The following is a 19,266-nucleotide window of genomic DNA, read 5'->3' on the forward strand; positions in this document are numbered from 1 at the left end:
GCTATAGGTTACTAGTAAGTTCAGCATTGTCTATTGATTCTCGATTTATTTTTAATCTGTTTTGTGAAGCTGCCTATGTCTTACTATAAATATTCATATGTGCCAATCCTTTCCCCTTATGAATTTAAACCCTAGTATTTAAAATTAGCTCATCAGCCGATGTAAGTAGTTATAAAAGTAACTTTAATGTGTAATACATTAACATTGAACAAAATCCGATTTATATTTTAAAAGCACTCTTTCTTTTTCATTCCTTACTTGTTTGGCCTGGAAAACAAAGAAAGTGGTGGGAGTCTCACATTTGGTCACAGGGGAAAAAATCACACTGTACAGTTATGTTGTATTTCTTTATTCTGATAAATAGAGAAAAAACTTGTAAACTATACAGCATATGAAATAATGTACTGTAAATAACAACTGGCAACAGTTAAAAGATATTTAATATTTGAAAAAACTATGTACATATTAAGTCTCCATCAAGGAAAGGTCAAAATACATCCACTTAAAGTTATTAATGAAATATTTTGGTTGCCCCCCCCCATCCCAAAACCATATTTTTTCACTTTTAGATTAGACACTGATTTCACATCCAATGTGTTAAAGTCAACTCTAATGTCTTCTTAGGTCAGCAAGGGAAAGTTACCCCTCACACTTATTCCTAGCAGCAGGGCTTACTTCCTAGATCATTTACAATAAAACTAGAAGATCTGTGATACCTATAGAGTTTCAACAAAGATGCCTAGGGCTGCTCCTATATTACCATTACCTGTGGAGCACTCCACAATTCCCAGACGCCATGCCCAGATCTGCGTGCACGCTGCTATGGGAGAGACTGGTGGAAATGAGTGTGGATAGAAAGACAATGAAATTAGACATGGGTGAGACAGATGGTGATAAAAATGCTAAGAGCAAGATCAGGATAATCAACCAGATGTCTGAGAAGGTTCAAGTCACCAAAATCACCTGCTGGCCAATGGTAGAAGGAAGTAAAATAACAAAACACCACGTGCTTCCAACTAAACTATATTCACTTGTAGTGATTCCTTGTGGTTGCTGGGACTATCATAGTAGAAACCAATTGGATTTTCAAGGGCAAGAGACTTTGCCAGTAAACAAGATGATGTCATTCTTCTTGATGACAAATAGGAATGGGTGATCAGCTCTGAATAACGTCGACTCAGGGAGTAGCTTTTCGACCATGTTGCTTTCTGAGACAGCGGCTGCCTCTGTGCTGTCCTCGGTGACCTCTATGTAGGATTTGTGCATCAGTTTTGACAGGTATAGACGACCTCCTGAAGCTATGCCAGAGAGATCAGCCTTGGATTCATCGAAGAGATTGCTCAGCCCGAGGGCTTTTAAATGGCCTTTGAGTTCATAATTCTTCTCTATCTTGAACCGAGGAAGAAACACTTTGACATACTGGGAGCTCATTTGTCTTGGATTGGTCCATTTCATTAGGTTCCGAAAGGTCAGTTTTTTTTCAATCTGTAAGCATATTTAAAAGGCAATTTACAGTGATAGGGTTAAGAAACAGATGACCCCACAAGTACAAAGATATATGGTTTTCTATAATCACCCTCTCCTGGATACTGTATGTATGTATGTATAAGTATGTGAATGGGTGCTGGACAGCTTGGAAATGGAAAATGATTAAAACAAATAGTTCAAGTACTCTTTAATAAATCACATGTTTAATTCATTCTGCTATGACAAGGTGTGACTTAATTGTGGCCCAGGGCATTTCCGTTCTCTGCCCACATGTGAACATATATAGTCAAAGTGAGACAATGGACAGGCCAAGGAATTAGGAAATCAGAGCCATCACAGGGAGAAAGGAACTCAGTAGTCATTTAAATCAGTGTTTCCTGACCATTTCTTCATCATGAAAGACGTAGAAAATGTTCATGTTTGCATAGCTTGCAGAAGTAAGTCCATGGAACCCCAGGTGACCTGAGGCAAGGAACCCAGAGCTCTAGCCACAAGGACTTGGGTGATAAACATCTCCCAGCACAGTCACCCACACTGTCAAGGAGGCTCGGACCTAAGTTGACTCCCCTACTCAACACACGGGACAGCTAAAACTCAGGAGAATGTCAGGAGATGCGCCTGAGCCCATGTCTCTCTCTCCAATACCCTCACTGACCCCAAATGATTCACATAGTAAATTCACCAACTCCTGAGAACTGGCCATAGATTAGTCCAGACTTATAATGGGAAGATTTTTCATGCACACTCTTTACAAATCTTACACATGGGCACTTGTTATCAAATGCAGGCTCCCTGGAATCCCAAACTGATTCACACAGCTATTCAGCCTTATCTGTATTCTTACCAAGAATCTAAATGTATGTAATCAAACTTATTCTAATTTAAATTTTCTGTGTGTAAGTTATCAAGTTTGAGGTTAACCTGTAAGAACTTTTCATTCTGAGTTAGAATTGTTTTCTCCTTTAGCCTACTGCAAAGCCGACTTCCTTATCATTATTTAGTTACATAGGGTTACGTAGATATGCAGACTTACACTAGTCTGATCCACACATTAGGGCAATCTACTGATGAAGATGAAACTCAGACAATAAGTGCAGAACAAATCTACCCTTTGAGTTACCTACTACTTGTTTTATCTACTTTTTTTTTATCATTGCAGATTATGTGAAGTTAAAATAATTGATGTGTGCTAAAATCTCATTGTTATAAAGATTACCAAGCGAATTATTTGAGTACCAATATGTTATATTGTCTCACTTTAGATTTAAAAATGCCAACTTTATGACATTTCACTTGCTATTCATGTAAATGAGATACTATAAATGAAGCACACAGCACACGGCCTGGTACATCGTCGGTGCTCAATAAATATTCCTTTGGTTGGAAAAATAGAGAAGCGAGATGTGATCTAGGCTTCTTAGATTGCAGGCTGCGGACTCAGGTGGCCAGATTCACAGGGACGCTAGGCAGACGAAGGGCTGAAAGAATACTGGGATCTGAGCTATAGTGATGACGTCTGCGCATGGCCACCACCATCTGTCCCTTGCACTGTGCTGGTCTGTTGTTTTTGCTACATCTGTCACAAGGCAGTCTCTTTTCCTAGAGACACAGCCGTGCAGAGTGAGACCAGACATTTTCATTCTTAAAGAGCTAGGACTTCAAAATTCCATCATATCATTCCTACCTGAAGGTACTTAGTCTATCAAAATTTCAATAACGCATGAAAGACCGTTTTCATGGCCAAGGGCAAGGAAGACCTAAACTAATGCCCTTTTCCCTCCACAACTGAAATTTGAGAGGGCTCCCATTTCACAGCTGTTTAACTAAAATTATGCTAAACTGAGGTAAGGCAATCTCAACATCTATAACAATGGCTGGCACATAGTAGGCACTCCTTAAATGTTTGTCAAATAAATGAACAAGTGGCTAAGTTTCTAATATTCCAACAATCCAGAATCTTAAAGTTGATGGATGAACACACAGCTAACAATATCCTAAAAGTCTTCCCCAATAGTCATAGTGTTGGTGGTAACTTACTTGGGAGAGGTCACTCTTAGGCAGCATTACGTACATGTTTATGCCACCGTGATATCGGAGTTCAAGAACCTGCATATATGGGTCCTGAATGACAGCTATATTGAACGTCCGTTCTTGATGCATCATGGTGACTGCTTTCCCAGGACACTGAAAGTCAAGTCACAAAAAAAATTTTAATAAGCCCACTTTATTTCACTTATTGACCAAGCACAACAAGAATAATCTTGCAGTTGATCTTGTAGGTTTTTCCTGATATGTTACCAATAGTGGTTGCATTGGTTCACATCTTCGACTTTACCTATCTGAGTTTAAACTTCCCAGCTGTGTGACCTTGGGCAAGTTACTTCACCTCTCTGTGCCTCCATTTCCTCATCTACATAATGGGATAACAATAGTCTCTACTGCATAGGATTATTGTAAGGATTGTGGGAGCAAATATATCTAGCACTTGTAACAGTGCCTTGCACTTAATGTTTTATCTGAAAATGTCTATATAATAAGTAATTGATAATTATTAAGTAGCATTTCAATTAAAAATGAACGCTATAGTTTTTTTTTTCTCTCATCAGAAGTAAAATACAGATTAATACGATCAAAATTACAGAATTCAAGAATGAGGTCTTGTAAAAAAATTGTTTAATTCCTGCAAAATATTTGACGATATACCTCAAATTAACACAGTAGCTCTAACCTTGAGAATACCATTTGTGTATTCAGAAACACCATAGACGTGTAATAAACCATCTTTTTCCTAAAAGATACTGTGTTTCTGCAAACTTGTCATCTGCCCTGTCATATCTCCCTTTAGTACAGAAAGTTCTACATGGGGCGGATAGATAATTATTTGTGCTGGATCCAAAGGTCCTTGTCCCTCTGGAAAGGATACCCTTCTTGACTGAGAGTTCAAACCTCAGAAAGAATGTACCTTGAGCAGTGAAGGGGAAAAGGCATCTGCCTAGTGAAACAGATCAGCCAAATTGGGCCTGGTACAAATGGGGGTTGGCATGTCACAGCCACAATATCTCATTCCCATACTAGGGAAAGGGAAGAATCACACAGCTGAGTTATGCTACAGAAAGACTGAAAGGAGACTTCTTAGCAAAGATGTCATTCCACCAATTTTTAAAGTGATGAAACCCAAACTGACATCAGCGATATAGATTCTTTAGCCCTATTGGAAGTTCTATGTATGATAGCTATATTGTAAGGGGCATGATAGAGGCGGGAAGATTATTTTAAACAATTACTACATATGAATATTTATTTAAGTAAAAACTTCTTTAGGAGCATAAATAGAAACCCACAAACAGTGCAGTAACTAGGCGTGGTGTATCTTCATGGAAGGGAATGAATTAACCATTGCAATCTGCTGGGGAGACGTTGAAGGAAAGAATGAGAAACAAAACCTCACACGCTTTGTTAACAATACCTGCCCCATCACTAAAAATCTAGCACTGCCTAATATCCATCCTACTACAAGTATACAGATAATGTCACTAAAGACAGAGCTGCATTTTCATGAGAACTTATTATATTATTATCTTCTCATATACAAATTTCAAAATATTTCTGAGACATTTGCATTATAAACTTGCTCTGCAAGGCTCTAAGGCTCTCCTGCAGTCACGCACCCAGTGCAGGACTGGCTACACTCCATGCAGTTTTCAGGGGACTGTCCCTGCAGCGAGCTGAAGGGTCATCCTACTTCCTGCTCTACTCTGTACTCAACGTCGTCCCAAATACCTTCCTCCTGCCATACCTGTGGATGCAGCTTGTCTAGGCGGCTTTTTATTCCCCCTCCCCTCACTCATCCAGTGATCTGTGATTTCTATCGGCATTCTGCACTCCTGTGTCTTAAACTTCTGAGGTGGGAAAGTGCAGAAAGAACATTTCAGTAGCGTTTTCCGCTTGAAAAATAAAACTAAGTTTAAAAGTTAAATCCGAATTTCTCTACGTATCTCAACATAAAAGATGGACTGAGTGAAAGGAATACTAGAGGTGGGTTCATGGAATCACTCTTCATTTCACTGGTGAGGTCTACAGTGCTTAACTTGCCGGAAACAAGGCAGCTTCCATGAGGAAAGGCAAGGACCCAACGTGGTATTTCTGGCTCCAGGGCCTTTGATACTCTTACTATACTAAGACTGTTGAGTACAAATTGGTATAAAAAAAAAAAAAACATGTTTTATGAAGTTTGGTTAGGATGTTTTAGATCAAAAAGCAATAAATGAAGAAACACGTATAACCGATACTTAGAAATGCATGCCTTTATTAAACATAACTTTTCTTTGTAAAAGGAAACACATTTTTGCTTTCACTCAGGAAAAATCATTGCTATGAAATGACTCTGTGCACCTCACAGTTAGAATCATGAAAAAAACTTACACTTCTGTCATATGTTCTTCTTATATGCCCCCTACTAGAATATTTTAAAACAAATTCATATTTTATTACTTTAATCAATTTCAAATAGATTTTTAAGAACTATCCATTTACAGAACACCTCCAGTTGGGTTCCCTCACCTGAATTAGCAGGAAAGTAGAAAGTTTATTTTATTAGCATTTGAACCATACAGTGTTATTAATGAGGTAGAAGAAATGAGTAAAGAAATGGTAAACTTAGGGGCCAGCCCGGTGGCTCAGGCAGTTAGAGCTCTATGTTCCTAACTCCGAAGGCTGCCAGTTCGATCCCCACATGGGCCAGTGGGCTCTCAACCACAAGGTTGCCAGTTCAATTCCTCGAGTCCTGCAAGGGATGGTGGGCTCCGCCCTCTGCAACCAGCAACGGCAACTGGACCTGGAGCTGAGCTACACCCTCCACAACTAAGACTGAAAGGACAACTTGACTTGGAAAAAAGGCCTGGAAGTACACACTGTTCCCCAATAAAGTCCTGTTCCCCTTCCCCAATAAAATCTTTAAAAATAAAAAAAAGAAATGGTGAACTCAGCATTTGTCTATGTAAATACCACCATTTCTGTAACAAAATACTATTGGCAAAAAAATTTTCCTAAATTAAATGGATTTCCATACCTTGGAAGATTTGAACCGGGAACTGAAGGTTTCATTCTTGGCGAAGGCCCACTCCCAATTGCCTTTGAAGTAGATGGCATTCACCAACACCATCACCGCGGACGAGCTTATGCTTCCTTCACCGATGACATTCCTGATTTTGCCTTTTGAGAAATAAATTGAAGGAAAAAAATGTTACTTTTTTAATGTAAATATTTTAAAACTTTAAAGACAAGAGAAGCATATTTTTCTTATCACGTGACTATAATAATAATGATATCAGTAGTAATCTATGCTCAATGACTCTGTCCAATACTTTCTACACGCTTTATGTGCAATGTTTGGTTTAACCCTCACAAAAGCCCTGGGAGGTAGACACTGTGATTGCTTCCGGTTCCTGTTAAAGAAACTGGAACGAGGAGAGGTTCAGCAAGTTGTATAAAGTTGTACAATTCTGGCAAGAGGATTTCAACCCAGGCAGACAATGCCCAAATCCCCTCCCTGCTCACAGGCTCCAAACTGCGTTTATTTCATTCCCAAGGCCACAGCAGTGCAAGGATAATTTAACACATTCTCTTGAAAGAGCTAATTCATTCCTTCATTCCACGTTAATGAGACTTTTGCCAAATGCTTTGCACTCTTCTGAGTACTTGAATCACAGCTATGAAAGACACAGTCCATGCCACCACAGGGCTTAGACTCCAGGACAGGGGGCAGCCACCAAACGCAGCTGTAGCTACCTGGCTCAGTGTGCTGTGGAATCACAGATTAGGGGCACGCATCTCTGGCTGGGCCACCAGCTCAGGCTCAGGGCCAGGTAAGGGGGCAGGGAGAACATCCCTAAAGCTGGGGCAGTTTGCTCAAAGACATGGAGCCTAGAAGAACAAAGTGCATTTAGGGAAAACCTAACTCATTTCAATGCTTTAGGAAGAGTCAAGCTGAAGAGGTTGGAGGCAGGGGCCAGATAAGGAAGAACCTTGAATGTGTGGTAAGAAGTTTGGATTATCCTGAAGGCAATGGAAAATTATTGTTCAGGATTCATTGGAAGACAAGAAAGGGCACAGTGATGATGGGTCCGATTTGCCTTTTAAAGGATGGTTCTGGTACAGTGTGGAGGCTCAGGGGTGGGCGATAAGACCTCAGAAAGCTTGTTGGAATAATGGCAGCAGTTGAAGTGTTCTCCCAAATGAGTCTGAGTACATATGCTTATCAAAATGAGAATTATACATAGATTTGCACGAAAAAGAAAGGAACAGAAATAATTGCTCAAAATGGAAAAAGGTATTAGTAACCTGATACTTTCAAAAATACTAAACACTAAATAGAATCCCACTCAATTATTACAAAAGTAATTGCATAGTTTCTCTTGGTTTATGACTAGTATATTTGAAACATGTAATGCCTAATGGTCAAAGTAACCCCTCCGGGTGTAATGATGAATTAATGAACAGAAAGAAAATTGAGCCACTGTATTCTTATTCCCAGGACTAACTGTATGCTGTTGAATGTTTACATGTAAGAGTACAAATCACAGGTCTCATAATTCTAAGACAGAGCCAGACAGCAAATACATGTATATTGTTCCAAGTATAAATCAAGGCCAAGCCTTAGGTAAAGAAATGGCTGGCTTCGGAATCAGTTGATTAACAAAATGACAATGAACAGAGTTCCTCATTTGTTTTGTACTAAACCAGAACATTAGCTGTAATTCAGTGTTAAGTTGTGATGGAGACTTACCAGTAAAGATGTACTTTTTCTGGAAGGTGCTATCTGAGCCACATATATTATTTTGATAAATGAAAATAACTTTTAAATTAAAGATAAACTGTTCATCCTTTAGAAAAAGCAATGATATGAAAATATATATTTTTAGGCAGTAGGATGTCATCATTGACTTCCTTCTTCAGTCCAAGAAGGAAGATGCTAGACTGATCATTAGAATGAAATATGCCATGGTCATTGAAAATAATGTCCTATAAACTACTCTTAGTCTTGTTCGCTAACCAGGTATAAGATATTGAGGAAAACTGAGTAAATTACTTTTGCTTGTCACTGATTCATGAAATGGCCATAATAAAATCTATTTGTCTCACAAGATTATTTCCCAATCAAATAAGATTATAAAAAGACTTTTGTAAAGCATAAAACACTCAAATTATTAAGATTGTTCAAAACCACATTGCACACAAATATTATACTAAGCAATTTTAAATAACAACAATCATTACTTTGGATTAAGAGGAGTCTTATATGCACAAGAGGATCCTAACTTCAAGTGGACAGTTCTCAGTATTCACATAAAACTGATAAATCTTGGAGAAAAACCCGGTATTGCACTCACCACGTGTCTCCTTTGCAATCCATTTATTAATATTATATGCAGTGTATTCTACATCATTTGTAAAGTCAACTGGTTCCACTTTGGCTTGGTACAATTTCTCAGCACACTCAATAAAGTTCTGCAAATATAAATAATATACAGTTCTATAAATAATGTGCAGTTCTCGTGTTTACAAATCACCACCAACTTAAGCAGATAAGAAATACAGTCTTGAGGGGAGGGGGATGGGAGATGAGGGCAAGTGGGATCAAATATATGGTGATGGAAGGAGAACTGACTCTGGGTGGTGAACACACAATGGGATTTATAGATGATGTAATACAGAATTGTACACCTGAAGTCTATGTAATTTTACTAACAATTGTCATCCCAATCAATTTAAAAGAAAGAAAGGAAGGAAGGAAGGAAGGAAGGAAGGAAGGAAGGAAGGAAGGAAGGAAGGAAGGAAGGAAGGAAGGAAGGAAGGAAGGAAGGAAGGAAGAAAGAAAGAAAGAAAGAAAGAAAGAAAGAAAGAAAGAAAGAAAGAAAGAAAGAAAGAAAGAAAGAAAGAAAGAAAAAGTCTTGAATTTGTCTCTCATTTTCACTCTCTTAGTCAGACTCCCTCCTGCCTCAAAGATGAGAAAATATGCCTAGAAATATGGAAACGTGGCTGGAAGGCAAGCTGGAGAACTTGAGATTGGATGTGCAGAGCAAGCATACTGTATAACTTAAGTTGTTCTGAAATGGATTGCAGGAACTAATAGAGATGACGGCTAACGCCCAGCTCCTTGGCGTTACCATAAGTACTGCTTCCTTACCATAAGTACTGCTTCCTTACCATAAGTATTTCAGTAGCCTCCTAATTCATTTCCCTTGCTTATGTCACCTCCTTCCTACTAAAAATCCTTCAAGCTACTTCCTGCACTTAAGACAAAGTCCAAATCCCTGGACCTGGCCTATAAGGCTCTGCTCATCAGCACCCCACTTCCCGCATTTCAAGCCACTTTTTCCTTCATATTCTGCTCTCTAGTCATACCCAACTACTTGAAGCTCCTCAGAAGTGCCATGTGTCCCCTCTCTCTGGAGGTCTGTTAACAGCATTCCTTCTGCCTGGAATGTCCCATAGTTCTTACGTCATTTTCTAGTTCCAAGCATAGATGCCTCCTCTCTAGGTCAGAGAGTCTTGTCTATGTCCCTTATGACCTCTAATAGTCCCTTCTCCTACATTCTCTGACCAGCTGATACCCTCTTGCATCTTATTTACATTTGGGATTTCCTGAGCCCTCACAAGAGAGTAAATTCTGTGAAGTCAGGACCACATATGCCTTACTTATTACTGTATTCCCAGCACCTGGCCTTGCACAAAATTGCCTTGCACAAAATAGGTGCTCAAGAAATATTTATTTTTAATAAAAAGAATTCATAGCAATTGAATTTATCAACACATCAACAATACAACAAATACACACATATACATTTTGAGGGAAAGATTTTTATAATTGGAGAAAATAAGATTCATCACAAATCATATGTATTGTCAGAAGGTATCCTGATAAATTTTATAGGGGTTTTCAACCCTAATAATGAGGATGGGTTAGCTGTCCACTATCTGCCTGCAGGATGAGATTACCTCTATCAAGAAGACTTTGGGTGTAATTTCCATGAATAAGACTCTTTTCATCTCCTGATTAACCCATCCATCCATCCACTCTGACACTAGTTTCAAAGAACAGTTTTAAGAACCAGTCCCTAGCCAGAGAAGCTGAGGAGTACAGGGTGTCAGCACTTCCAGAAAATCAGAGAAGAGCTTTGGGCCACCAAGAATGTGTGTGTGTGTGTGTGTGTGTGTGTTATTTATGTAATTTTTGTTTAGTCCAGCTATATGTTTTTTGGCCATTTAAATATGTTCTTTTGTAAAATGCCAGTTCATTTTCTGCTGGGCTCTTTGTGTTTTTCTTACTATTTTGTAGGAGTTTTTTTGTTTAGGATACCAGTGTTTTAGTGCTTATATGTATTGCAAATATGTCCTGCCATTGTGGTTTGCCTTTTTACTCTCTTTATGATGCCCTTTGATGAAAATAAATTCTTCATTCTGATACCATCTATCCTGTCTGCTTTATCCTATATGATTAGTGTTTTATGTACCCTAAAACAAAGATTAAAAAATCTTTGCCTATCTAAGGTCATAATTTATATTTATTTTCTAAACATGTTATTATATCACCATTCACATTTATGTCCAGTTTCCACCTGGAATTGATTATTTTTATATAGATAGGTGTCAAAATACATTTTTCTGTATAGATAGCCAGTTGAACCAACGCCATTTATAACAAACATCATTCTTTCTTATTGCTCTGCAGAGTCACATTTACCATAAATTAAGTATCTCTATGTATGAGTCTGTCTCAGGATTTTCTACCCTGTTCCACTGGTCTATGGTCTGTCTTTGCAAAAATGCCAGCAAATCCAAATAATTGTAACTTGTAAGCCTTAATTTCTAATAATGTAAGTCCTCTGGTTTTTGTTTTTCCTTTTCTTCAAAATCGTCTTGAATTTTCTTAATTCTTTGTCCTTCCAAGTAATTTTTAAAGTCAGCTTGTCAATCTCTCCAAAAACAATTTCTTTGAATCTATAAATAAATACATAACCTTTATAATACTGAGAGTGCTATCCGTAAGCAAGATGTATCTTTTGTTTTAAATTCTTCTTTAATTTCTCTTAGCAACTCATTTTGTTTTGTGAACATTTTTCATTAGATTTATTCCTAAGTATTTGATGTTTTAGAATGCCACTTTAGATGTTTTTATTTTAATTTTATTTCTAATTATGAATAATGCATAGAAATATGAATGAATTTATGTTAACCTTGCTAAACTCACTATTAAATCTAATAACTGATTTATAAAATCTTTCAGATTTTCTACGTACATGATTGTTATCTGTGAGCAGTAATGGTTTTATTTCCTCCTTCCCAATCCAAATACACGTCACATATTTTTCTTCCTGTCTGTGACCTCCAGTTCTATTGGTTATGTCTCCAGTAAAATGTGTATAGAAATGTTACAGAAAAAAAAAATGTTACAGAAAACATCCTCATCTTGTTCCTACTGTTAGGGCAAAAATATTTGGTATTTTACTGAGACTATTTTCTATAAAAAATTCCCTTTCTGGTTTCTGAGAATTTTATTTTCTGCATTGATTGAATCAATATTAAGTTCTTTCTCCTTTAACCTCTCAATGTAGTGAATTACATTTATTGGTTTTTAAATGTTAAGCCAACATTGAATTCCTTAGTCATCTCTGCATCCCCATGATACTTTGTATGGCTCTTGCACTTGGTCAGTGCTCATGAAATTGTTGCTGACTGTTAAATGAAGATGGTCCGCTAGCGGCACTTTAGTTTTAGCTGCCACAACAATACTATGCATAATTTCCATTCTCAATGCACATTGCAGATTCAAAATTACAAATTAAACCATAAAATTTTAGAGCCACAGATAATATTTGGTACAATTCTCTCATTTTATCAACAAGGAAACTGAGGTCTAGACATATCAACTGATTGTTGAAGGACACAGATCAATAAAGTGACAGACTTAGGACTCAGGCAAACCTGGCTCAGCCTGCCACTCTTTTCATTGTACCTGAAGGCCTTTGAAAAATGTATGTGTGATGCAGTCATTTGGGAGGCCCTTGATTACATGTAGTACTGCAGGGTTTTAGGTGGGGAAAGAGTACTCCTCTGATAGTTCTTGTGTCCTTAGTAGCTGTGGTTCTCTCTTCCCATCAGAAGTCTGGGACCATCTTCTACCTTTAGTGACCTGGGTGGTACTCTTTTTCTCTGTGGTCTGCATGGATGCAGTCACCTGGCTGAGTTGTTGAATTAAAGATTTTTGATTGTGTAGTGTTACTGCAGGGAGAGGGAGCTAAATGAGATTTTCCTATCTGGTGATCGAGAAAAAAGTTTTGTGGTTTTTTTTTTAGTTTATTGGGGTGACAATTGTTAGTAAATTTACATAGATTTCAGGTGTACAATTCTGTATTACATCATCCATAAATCCCATTGTGTGTTCACCACCCAGAGTCAGTTCTCCTTCCATCACCATATATTTGATCCCTCTTACTCTCATCTACAACTCCCGCCCCCCTTACCCTCTGGTAACCACTAAATTATTGTCTGTGTCTGTGAGTTTTTGTTTCTCATTTGTTTGTCTTGTTCTTTTGTTGTTTTTGGTTTATATACCACATATCAGTGAAATCATATGGTTCTCTGCTTTTTCTGTGTGACTTATTTTGCTTAGAATTATACTCTCAAGATCCATCCATGTTGTCACAAATGTTTCTATATCATCTTTTCTTACTGCCGAATAGTATTCCATTGTTTATATATACCACAACTTCTTTATTTATTCATCTATCGAAGGACATTTTGGTTGTTTCCATGTCTTGGCCACCGTAAACAAAGCTGCAATGAACATTGGAGCACACGTGTCTTTATGGATAAATGTTTTCAGATTTTTTGGGTAGATACCTAGGAGTGGGATTGCTGGGTCATACAGTAATTCTATTTTTAATTTTTTGAGGAACCTCCACACTGCCTTCCATAGCGGCTGCACCAGTCTGCATTCCTACCAACAGGGTATAAGGGTTCCTTTTTATCCACAGCCTTCCAACACTTGTTACTATTTGTCTTGTTGATGATAGCCATTGTAACTGGAGTGAGGTGATATCTCATTGTAGTTTTCATTTGCATTTCTCTGATGATTAGTGATGTCAGGCATTTTTTCATATGTCTATTTGCCATTTGTATGTCCTCTTTAGAGAAATGTCTCTTCAGATCCTCTGCCCATTTTTCAATTGGGTTGTTTCCTTTTTTGTTGTTGAGCTTCATGAGTTCCTTGTATACTTTGAATATTAGCCCCTTGTCGGAGGCGCTGTTTGCAAAAATCTTCTCCCATTCAGTTGGTTGCCTCTGTATTTTGTCGATGGTTTCTTTTGCTGTGAAGAAACTTTTAAGTTTCATATAGTCCCATTCATTTATTTTAGCTTTTACTTGCATTGCCTTTGGAGTCAAATTCATAAAATGCTCTTTGAACCCAAGGTCCATAAGTTTAGTACCTATGTTTTCTTCTATGCAGTTTATTGTTTCAGGTTTTATGCTTAAGTCTTTGATCCGTTTTGAATTAATTTTGGTTCATGGTGACAGATAGCAGTCCAGTTTCATTCTTTTGCATGTGGCTATCCAATTCTGCCAGCACCATCTATTGAAGAAGCTGTCTTTTCTCCATTGTATGATTTTTTGCTTCTTTGTCAAAAATTATCTGTCCATATTCATGTGGTTTTATTAATGGGTTCTCAATTCTATTCCATTGGTCTATGTGTCTGTTTTTCTGCCAATACCATGCTGTTTTGATTATTGTAGCCCTGTAGTACAAGCTAAAGTCAGGAAGTGTGATACCTCCAGTGTTGTTCTTTTTTTTTTAAGATTGCTTTGGCTATTCGGGGTCTTTTGTGGTTCCAAACAAATCTAATGATTTTTTGTTCTATTTCTTTAAAAAATGCTATTGGGATTTTGATGGGGATTGCATTAAATCTGTATATTGCTTTGGGTAATATGGCCATTTTAACTACGTTGATTCTTCCAATCCATGAACACGGAATGTCTTTCTATTTCTTTGTGTCTTCTTCAATTTCTTTTAAAAATATCATAGTTTTCAGCATAAAGATCTTTCACATCCTTGGTTAAGTTTATTCCTAGGTATTTTGTTCTTTTTGCTGCAATTGCAAAAGGAATTTTATTTTTGTATTTCTTTTTCTGAGATTTCATTGTTAGTATATAGGAATGCAATGGACTTTTGTACGTTGATTTTGTAGCCGGCAACTTTACTGTATTCGTTGATTGTTTCTAACAGCTTTTTGGTGGAGTCTTTAGGGTTCTCTATATATAGCATCATGTCATCTGCAAAGAGTTACAACTTAACGTCTTCATTCCCGATTTGGATGCCTTTTATTTCTTTCTCTTGCCTGATTGCTCTGGCAAGGACTTCCAACACTATGTTGAAAAGTATAGGTGACAGGGGACAAACCTGTCGTGTTCCTGAACATAGAGCAAAGAGCTTCAGTTTTTCACCATTAATTATGAGATTAGCCAAGGGTTTGTCATATATGGCCTCTATTAGGTTAAGACATTTTCCTTCTATACCTATTTTATTAAGTATTTGAATCATAAATGGATGTTGTATCTTGTCAAATATTTTTTCTGCATCAATTGATATAATCATATGATTTTTGTCCTTTATTTTGTTTATGTGATGTATCACATTGATGGATTTGCAGATGTTGAACCATCCTAGTGCCCTGCGGGTGGACCCCACTTGGTCGTGATTAACAATCTTTTTAATGCATTGTTGTATTTCATTTGCTAGAATTTTGTTTAGGATTTTTGCATCTGTATTCGTCAGAGATATTGGTCTGTAGTTTTCTTTTTCTGTGTTGTCCCTACCAGGTTTTGGTATCAGGGTAATGTTGGCCTTATAAAATGAGTTGGGGAGTCCTGTCTCTTCTTCAATTTTTTGGAAGAGTTTGAGCAGGATTGGTATTAGATCCTCTTTGAAGGTTTGGTAGAATTCACTAGTGAAGCTATCTGGTCCCGGACTTTTGCTCTTGGGAAGGTTTTGGATGACTGATTCAATTTCCTTATTGGTGATCGGTCTGTTTAGATTTTCAAGTTCTTCATGGTTCAGCCTTGGAAGGCTATATGTTTCTAAGAACTTGTCCATTTCTTCTAGGTTATTGAATTTGGTGGCATATAGTCCTTCATAGTATTCTTGGATGATCCTTTGTATTTCTGTGGTGTCTGTGATAACTTCCCCTTTTTCATTTCTGGTTTTGTTAATTAGTGTCTTCTTTCTTTTTATCTTAGTGAGTCTAGCCAAAGGTTTGTCAATTTTGTTAATCTTTTAAAAAAAACAGCTCTTTGTCACATTAATTTTTTCCATTGTCTTTTTGTTCTCTATTTCATTTAGATCTGCTCTGATTTTTATTATTTCCTTTCTTCTGCTGACCTTGGGTTTCATTTGTTCTTCTTTTTCTAGTTCTTTAAGGTGTAACATGACGTTATTTATTTGGGATTTTTCCTGTTTCTTGAGATAGGATTGTAAGGATATAAATTTCCCTCTCAAAACTGCTTTTGCTGCATCCCAAAAATTTTGGTAGGATGTATTTTCATTTTCATTTGTTTCTATGTATCTTTTGAGCTCTCCTCTAATTTCTTCTTTGACCTGGTCATTCTACAAAAGTATGTTGTTTAATCTCCATGTATTTGTGTTTTTTCCTGATTTCTTTTCGCAGTTGATATCCAATTTCAAAGCCTTGTGATCAGAGAATATGCTTGGTATGATTTCAATCTTTAAATTTACTGAGGCTGATTTTATGTCCCAATGTATGGTCTATCCTTGAGAATGTTCCATGTACACTACAAAAAAAATGTATACTCTGATGTTTTAGGATGAAGTGCTCTATATATGTCAATTATGTCCATTTCATCTAATGTGTCATTTAGGGCTGTTATTTCGTTATTTATTTTCTGTTTGGATGATCTATCCATAGCTGTCAATGATGTATTTAAGTCCCCTAGTATAATTGTGTTTTGGTCAATTTCTTCCTTTAGTTCTGTTAGTAGTTGCTTGGCATATTTCGGTGCTCCCTGATTGGGGGCATAAATATTGATGACTATTATATCTTCTTGTTGTATAGTCCCTTTTACCATTATGAAATGTCCATCTTTGTCTCTTGTTACTTTTTTCACCCTGAAGTCTGTTTCATCTGATATCATTATGGCTACACCTGATTTTCTCTGGTACCATTTGCTTGGAGTGTCAATTTCCACCCTTTCACTTTGAGTCTATGTTTGTCCTTGTAGCTGAGATGTGTCTCTTGGAGACAGCATAAAGTTGGGTTTAGTTTTTTTGATCCAATCTGCTACTCTGTGCCTTTTTATTGATGAGTTCAGTCCATTTACATTTAGGGTGATTATTGATATGTGAGGATTTCCTGTGATTCTATCTTTAGTTTTCTGGTAAGGCTGTGTTTCCATTGTTTCTTTGCCTTTTTATTGTTGTCTATTATTTCTGTGTGGTGGTATTCTATTATGTTTCCCTCTGTTTCTTTTTTTAATTACAGTATATATTTCAGTTCTTGATTTTTTTTTTTTGAGTGGTTACCCTTAAGTTTATGTAAAAGAAAGTTTGATATTTAGAGTATTCCATTTTCTTCAGCACGCTTACTTTCTCCATTCCCATATTCCAGTTCAGGCCTTTACTCTCCCCCTTTTTATGTTTTGGTTGCCACAAATTGTCCCTGTTGATGGTGGTCGAATAGCCTCCTTTAGTATTTCTTGTAGTGCAGGTCGTGTATTAGAAAATTCCCTCAGCTTCTGTGTGTCTGGAAAGGTCTTTATTCCTCCTTCATATCTAAAGGATATCTTTGCTGGATATATTATTCTTGGCTCATAATTTCTCTCTTTCAATAGTTTGAATATTTGGTTATTTTCCCTCTCCTTTCAGTAGAGTTTCTGCTGAAAAATCTGATGATAATTTAATGGGCTTTCCTTTGTAAGTTACTGTCTTTTTTTCCTGGTTACCTTGAGGATTCTTTCTTTGTCGTTGATTTTAGTCAGCTTCAATACAATGTGCCTTGGAGAACGCCTGTTGGGATTGAGGTAAGTAGGTGTTCTATTTGCTTCTTGGATTCAAAGATCCAATTCTTTCCACAAGTTTGGGTAGTTCTCATCGACGATTTGTTTGAATATATTCTCTGTTCCCTTGTCTCTTTCTTCGCCTTCTGGTATGCCCATTATTCTTATATTGCTCTTTCTGATGGAGTCAGAAAGTTCTTGTAGAGTTCTTTCATTTCTTTTAAGTCTCTCTTCTTCCATCCGTGTCATTTCCAGCTTTCTATCTTGGATGTCACTGATTCTTTCCTCCGTCTGGTCAACTTTACTACCTAAGCTCGCTATTTCATTCTTAATTTCTTCTATTGAGTTCTTAATCTCCAGAAATTCTATTTGGTTCTTTTTCAAAATTTCAATCTCTTTCGTAAAATGTTCATGTTGTTCTTTGATTGTGTTTCTGCATTCATTAAACTGCCTTTCTGTGTTTTCTTGTATCTTATTGAGTTTTTTAAGAACTGCAATCTTGAATTCTCTGTCATTTAAGTCACATATTTCCATATCTTTAAGTTCCTTTTCTGGAGACTCTTCACTTTCTTTCTGAGCTACCTTGTTGTCTTGGTTATTCATGGCAATTACTGACTTATTATTTCTCTTTCTAGACATCTACAGGAGTGGCTTCTGCAACCGTTTGACAAAAAGAGGTCTTTCTTTTGTTTTCCAGTACTTGTTGGTAGAATGTTTTATTTTCTCTTCGACTACAGCCTTTTTTTCTCTCTCACACTGTAGTGCTATGTTTTCTCTGCACTATTTCTGCTTCTCACACAATGGGGGGATTCCCTGGGAGACGGGCTTCTCCTCTGTTAATAGTTCGCCTGGGTCACAGGGCGCAGTGTCCGTGTGGGTATGCAGAGAGCTTTTGAAGTTCCAAAGCTCTTCCTGCACCAGATTCAGAGCCCGTGTGTTTTAGCAGTTCTGTTTACTCCTGCAGGGATCTGCCCAGATAGGTGGAGACAGGGGCCGGGTGAGTTGTCAGAGGTGGCCCAGAGCAATAGTGGTGACCACCACCACAGCCAGTCCTACTTCCACAACTCCCTCCCCTTTGCCATAACTAGTTGTGCTGCAAATCTGTGTCTGTGGACCACAGTTCTCAGAACAACAAATATTCTGTTCTTTTGATCTGACACGCTACTAGTTCTGCTTCTAGCACCGGGCAGCTGGGGGCAGGGTGGGCTCTGGGAGGGTAGGGAGCGGGCAGCTAGTCTCAGTGCCTAAGGCTTCTGTTCTTTGTGGCAGTGAGGGCTTAAACCACCATTTTCAGCCTTCTTCCCTCAGTCTTGCTCGGAGGTCTCTGCTGTGAGCATTGGGTTCAGCCATGTTACATGCTGGCCCCTCAGCCCTGTGGGCCATAAACGGAGCCCTAGCATTCGGAGTTTTTCCCTCTCCCACAGCTGCGGTAGTTCTGGGATGCAGCGACCTTGGAGCACTGAGCTAAGTCTTCGTCCTGCGCCCAAGCGGCTCCGTATCCGCCCTTCTCCCTTCCCTCTCCCCGGCTCGTGCGATTTGCCCACCTTTAGGTGAATTCAGTAGTGGGCAAATTTGTCTTGCCTGTCTGCTGTGCAGGAAGTCCTTTGTGGAGTTATAGTTGTTTGATTTGTTGTAAATTCCAGGGAAGATTTCCAGAGGCTCTCCTCATGCCGCCATTTTGATAAGGTCTCCTCTCTTTTTTTTTTTTCTTTT

The 19,266-nt window shown here is 37.8% G+C and overlaps 1 protein-coding gene across 1 annotated transcript in view; it reads right to left on the bottom strand.

Annotated features, from left to right (window-relative positions):
• Nucleotides 1-353: 353 nt before the first annotated feature.
• The window catches only part of SERPINB7 (serpin family B member 7), a 52,640-nt gene continuing 33,727 nt past the window's right edge, over nucleotides 354-19,266 (bottom strand). Inside the window, exons 5-8 of the mRNA XM_081078546.1 lie at nucleotides 8,877-8,994; nucleotides 6,557-6,699; nucleotides 3,526-3,672; nucleotides 354-1,485 (exon numbers count right to left, since the gene is read on the bottom strand). Of these exons, the coding sequence (XP_080934672.1) occupies nucleotides 1,087-1,485; nucleotides 3,526-3,672; nucleotides 6,557-6,699; nucleotides 8,877-8,994 (807 nt within the window). The 3' untranslated portion in view covers nucleotides 354-1,086. The remainder of the gene's footprint in view (nucleotides 1,486-3,525; nucleotides 3,673-6,556; nucleotides 6,700-8,876; nucleotides 8,995-19,266) is intronic.

This window comes from Rhinolophus hipposideros, assembly GCF_964194185.1.
Source record: "Rhinolophus hipposideros genome assembly, chromosome: 17".
NCBI lineage: Eukaryota > Metazoa > Chordata > Mammalia > Chiroptera > Rhinolophidae > Rhinolophus > Rhinolophus hipposideros.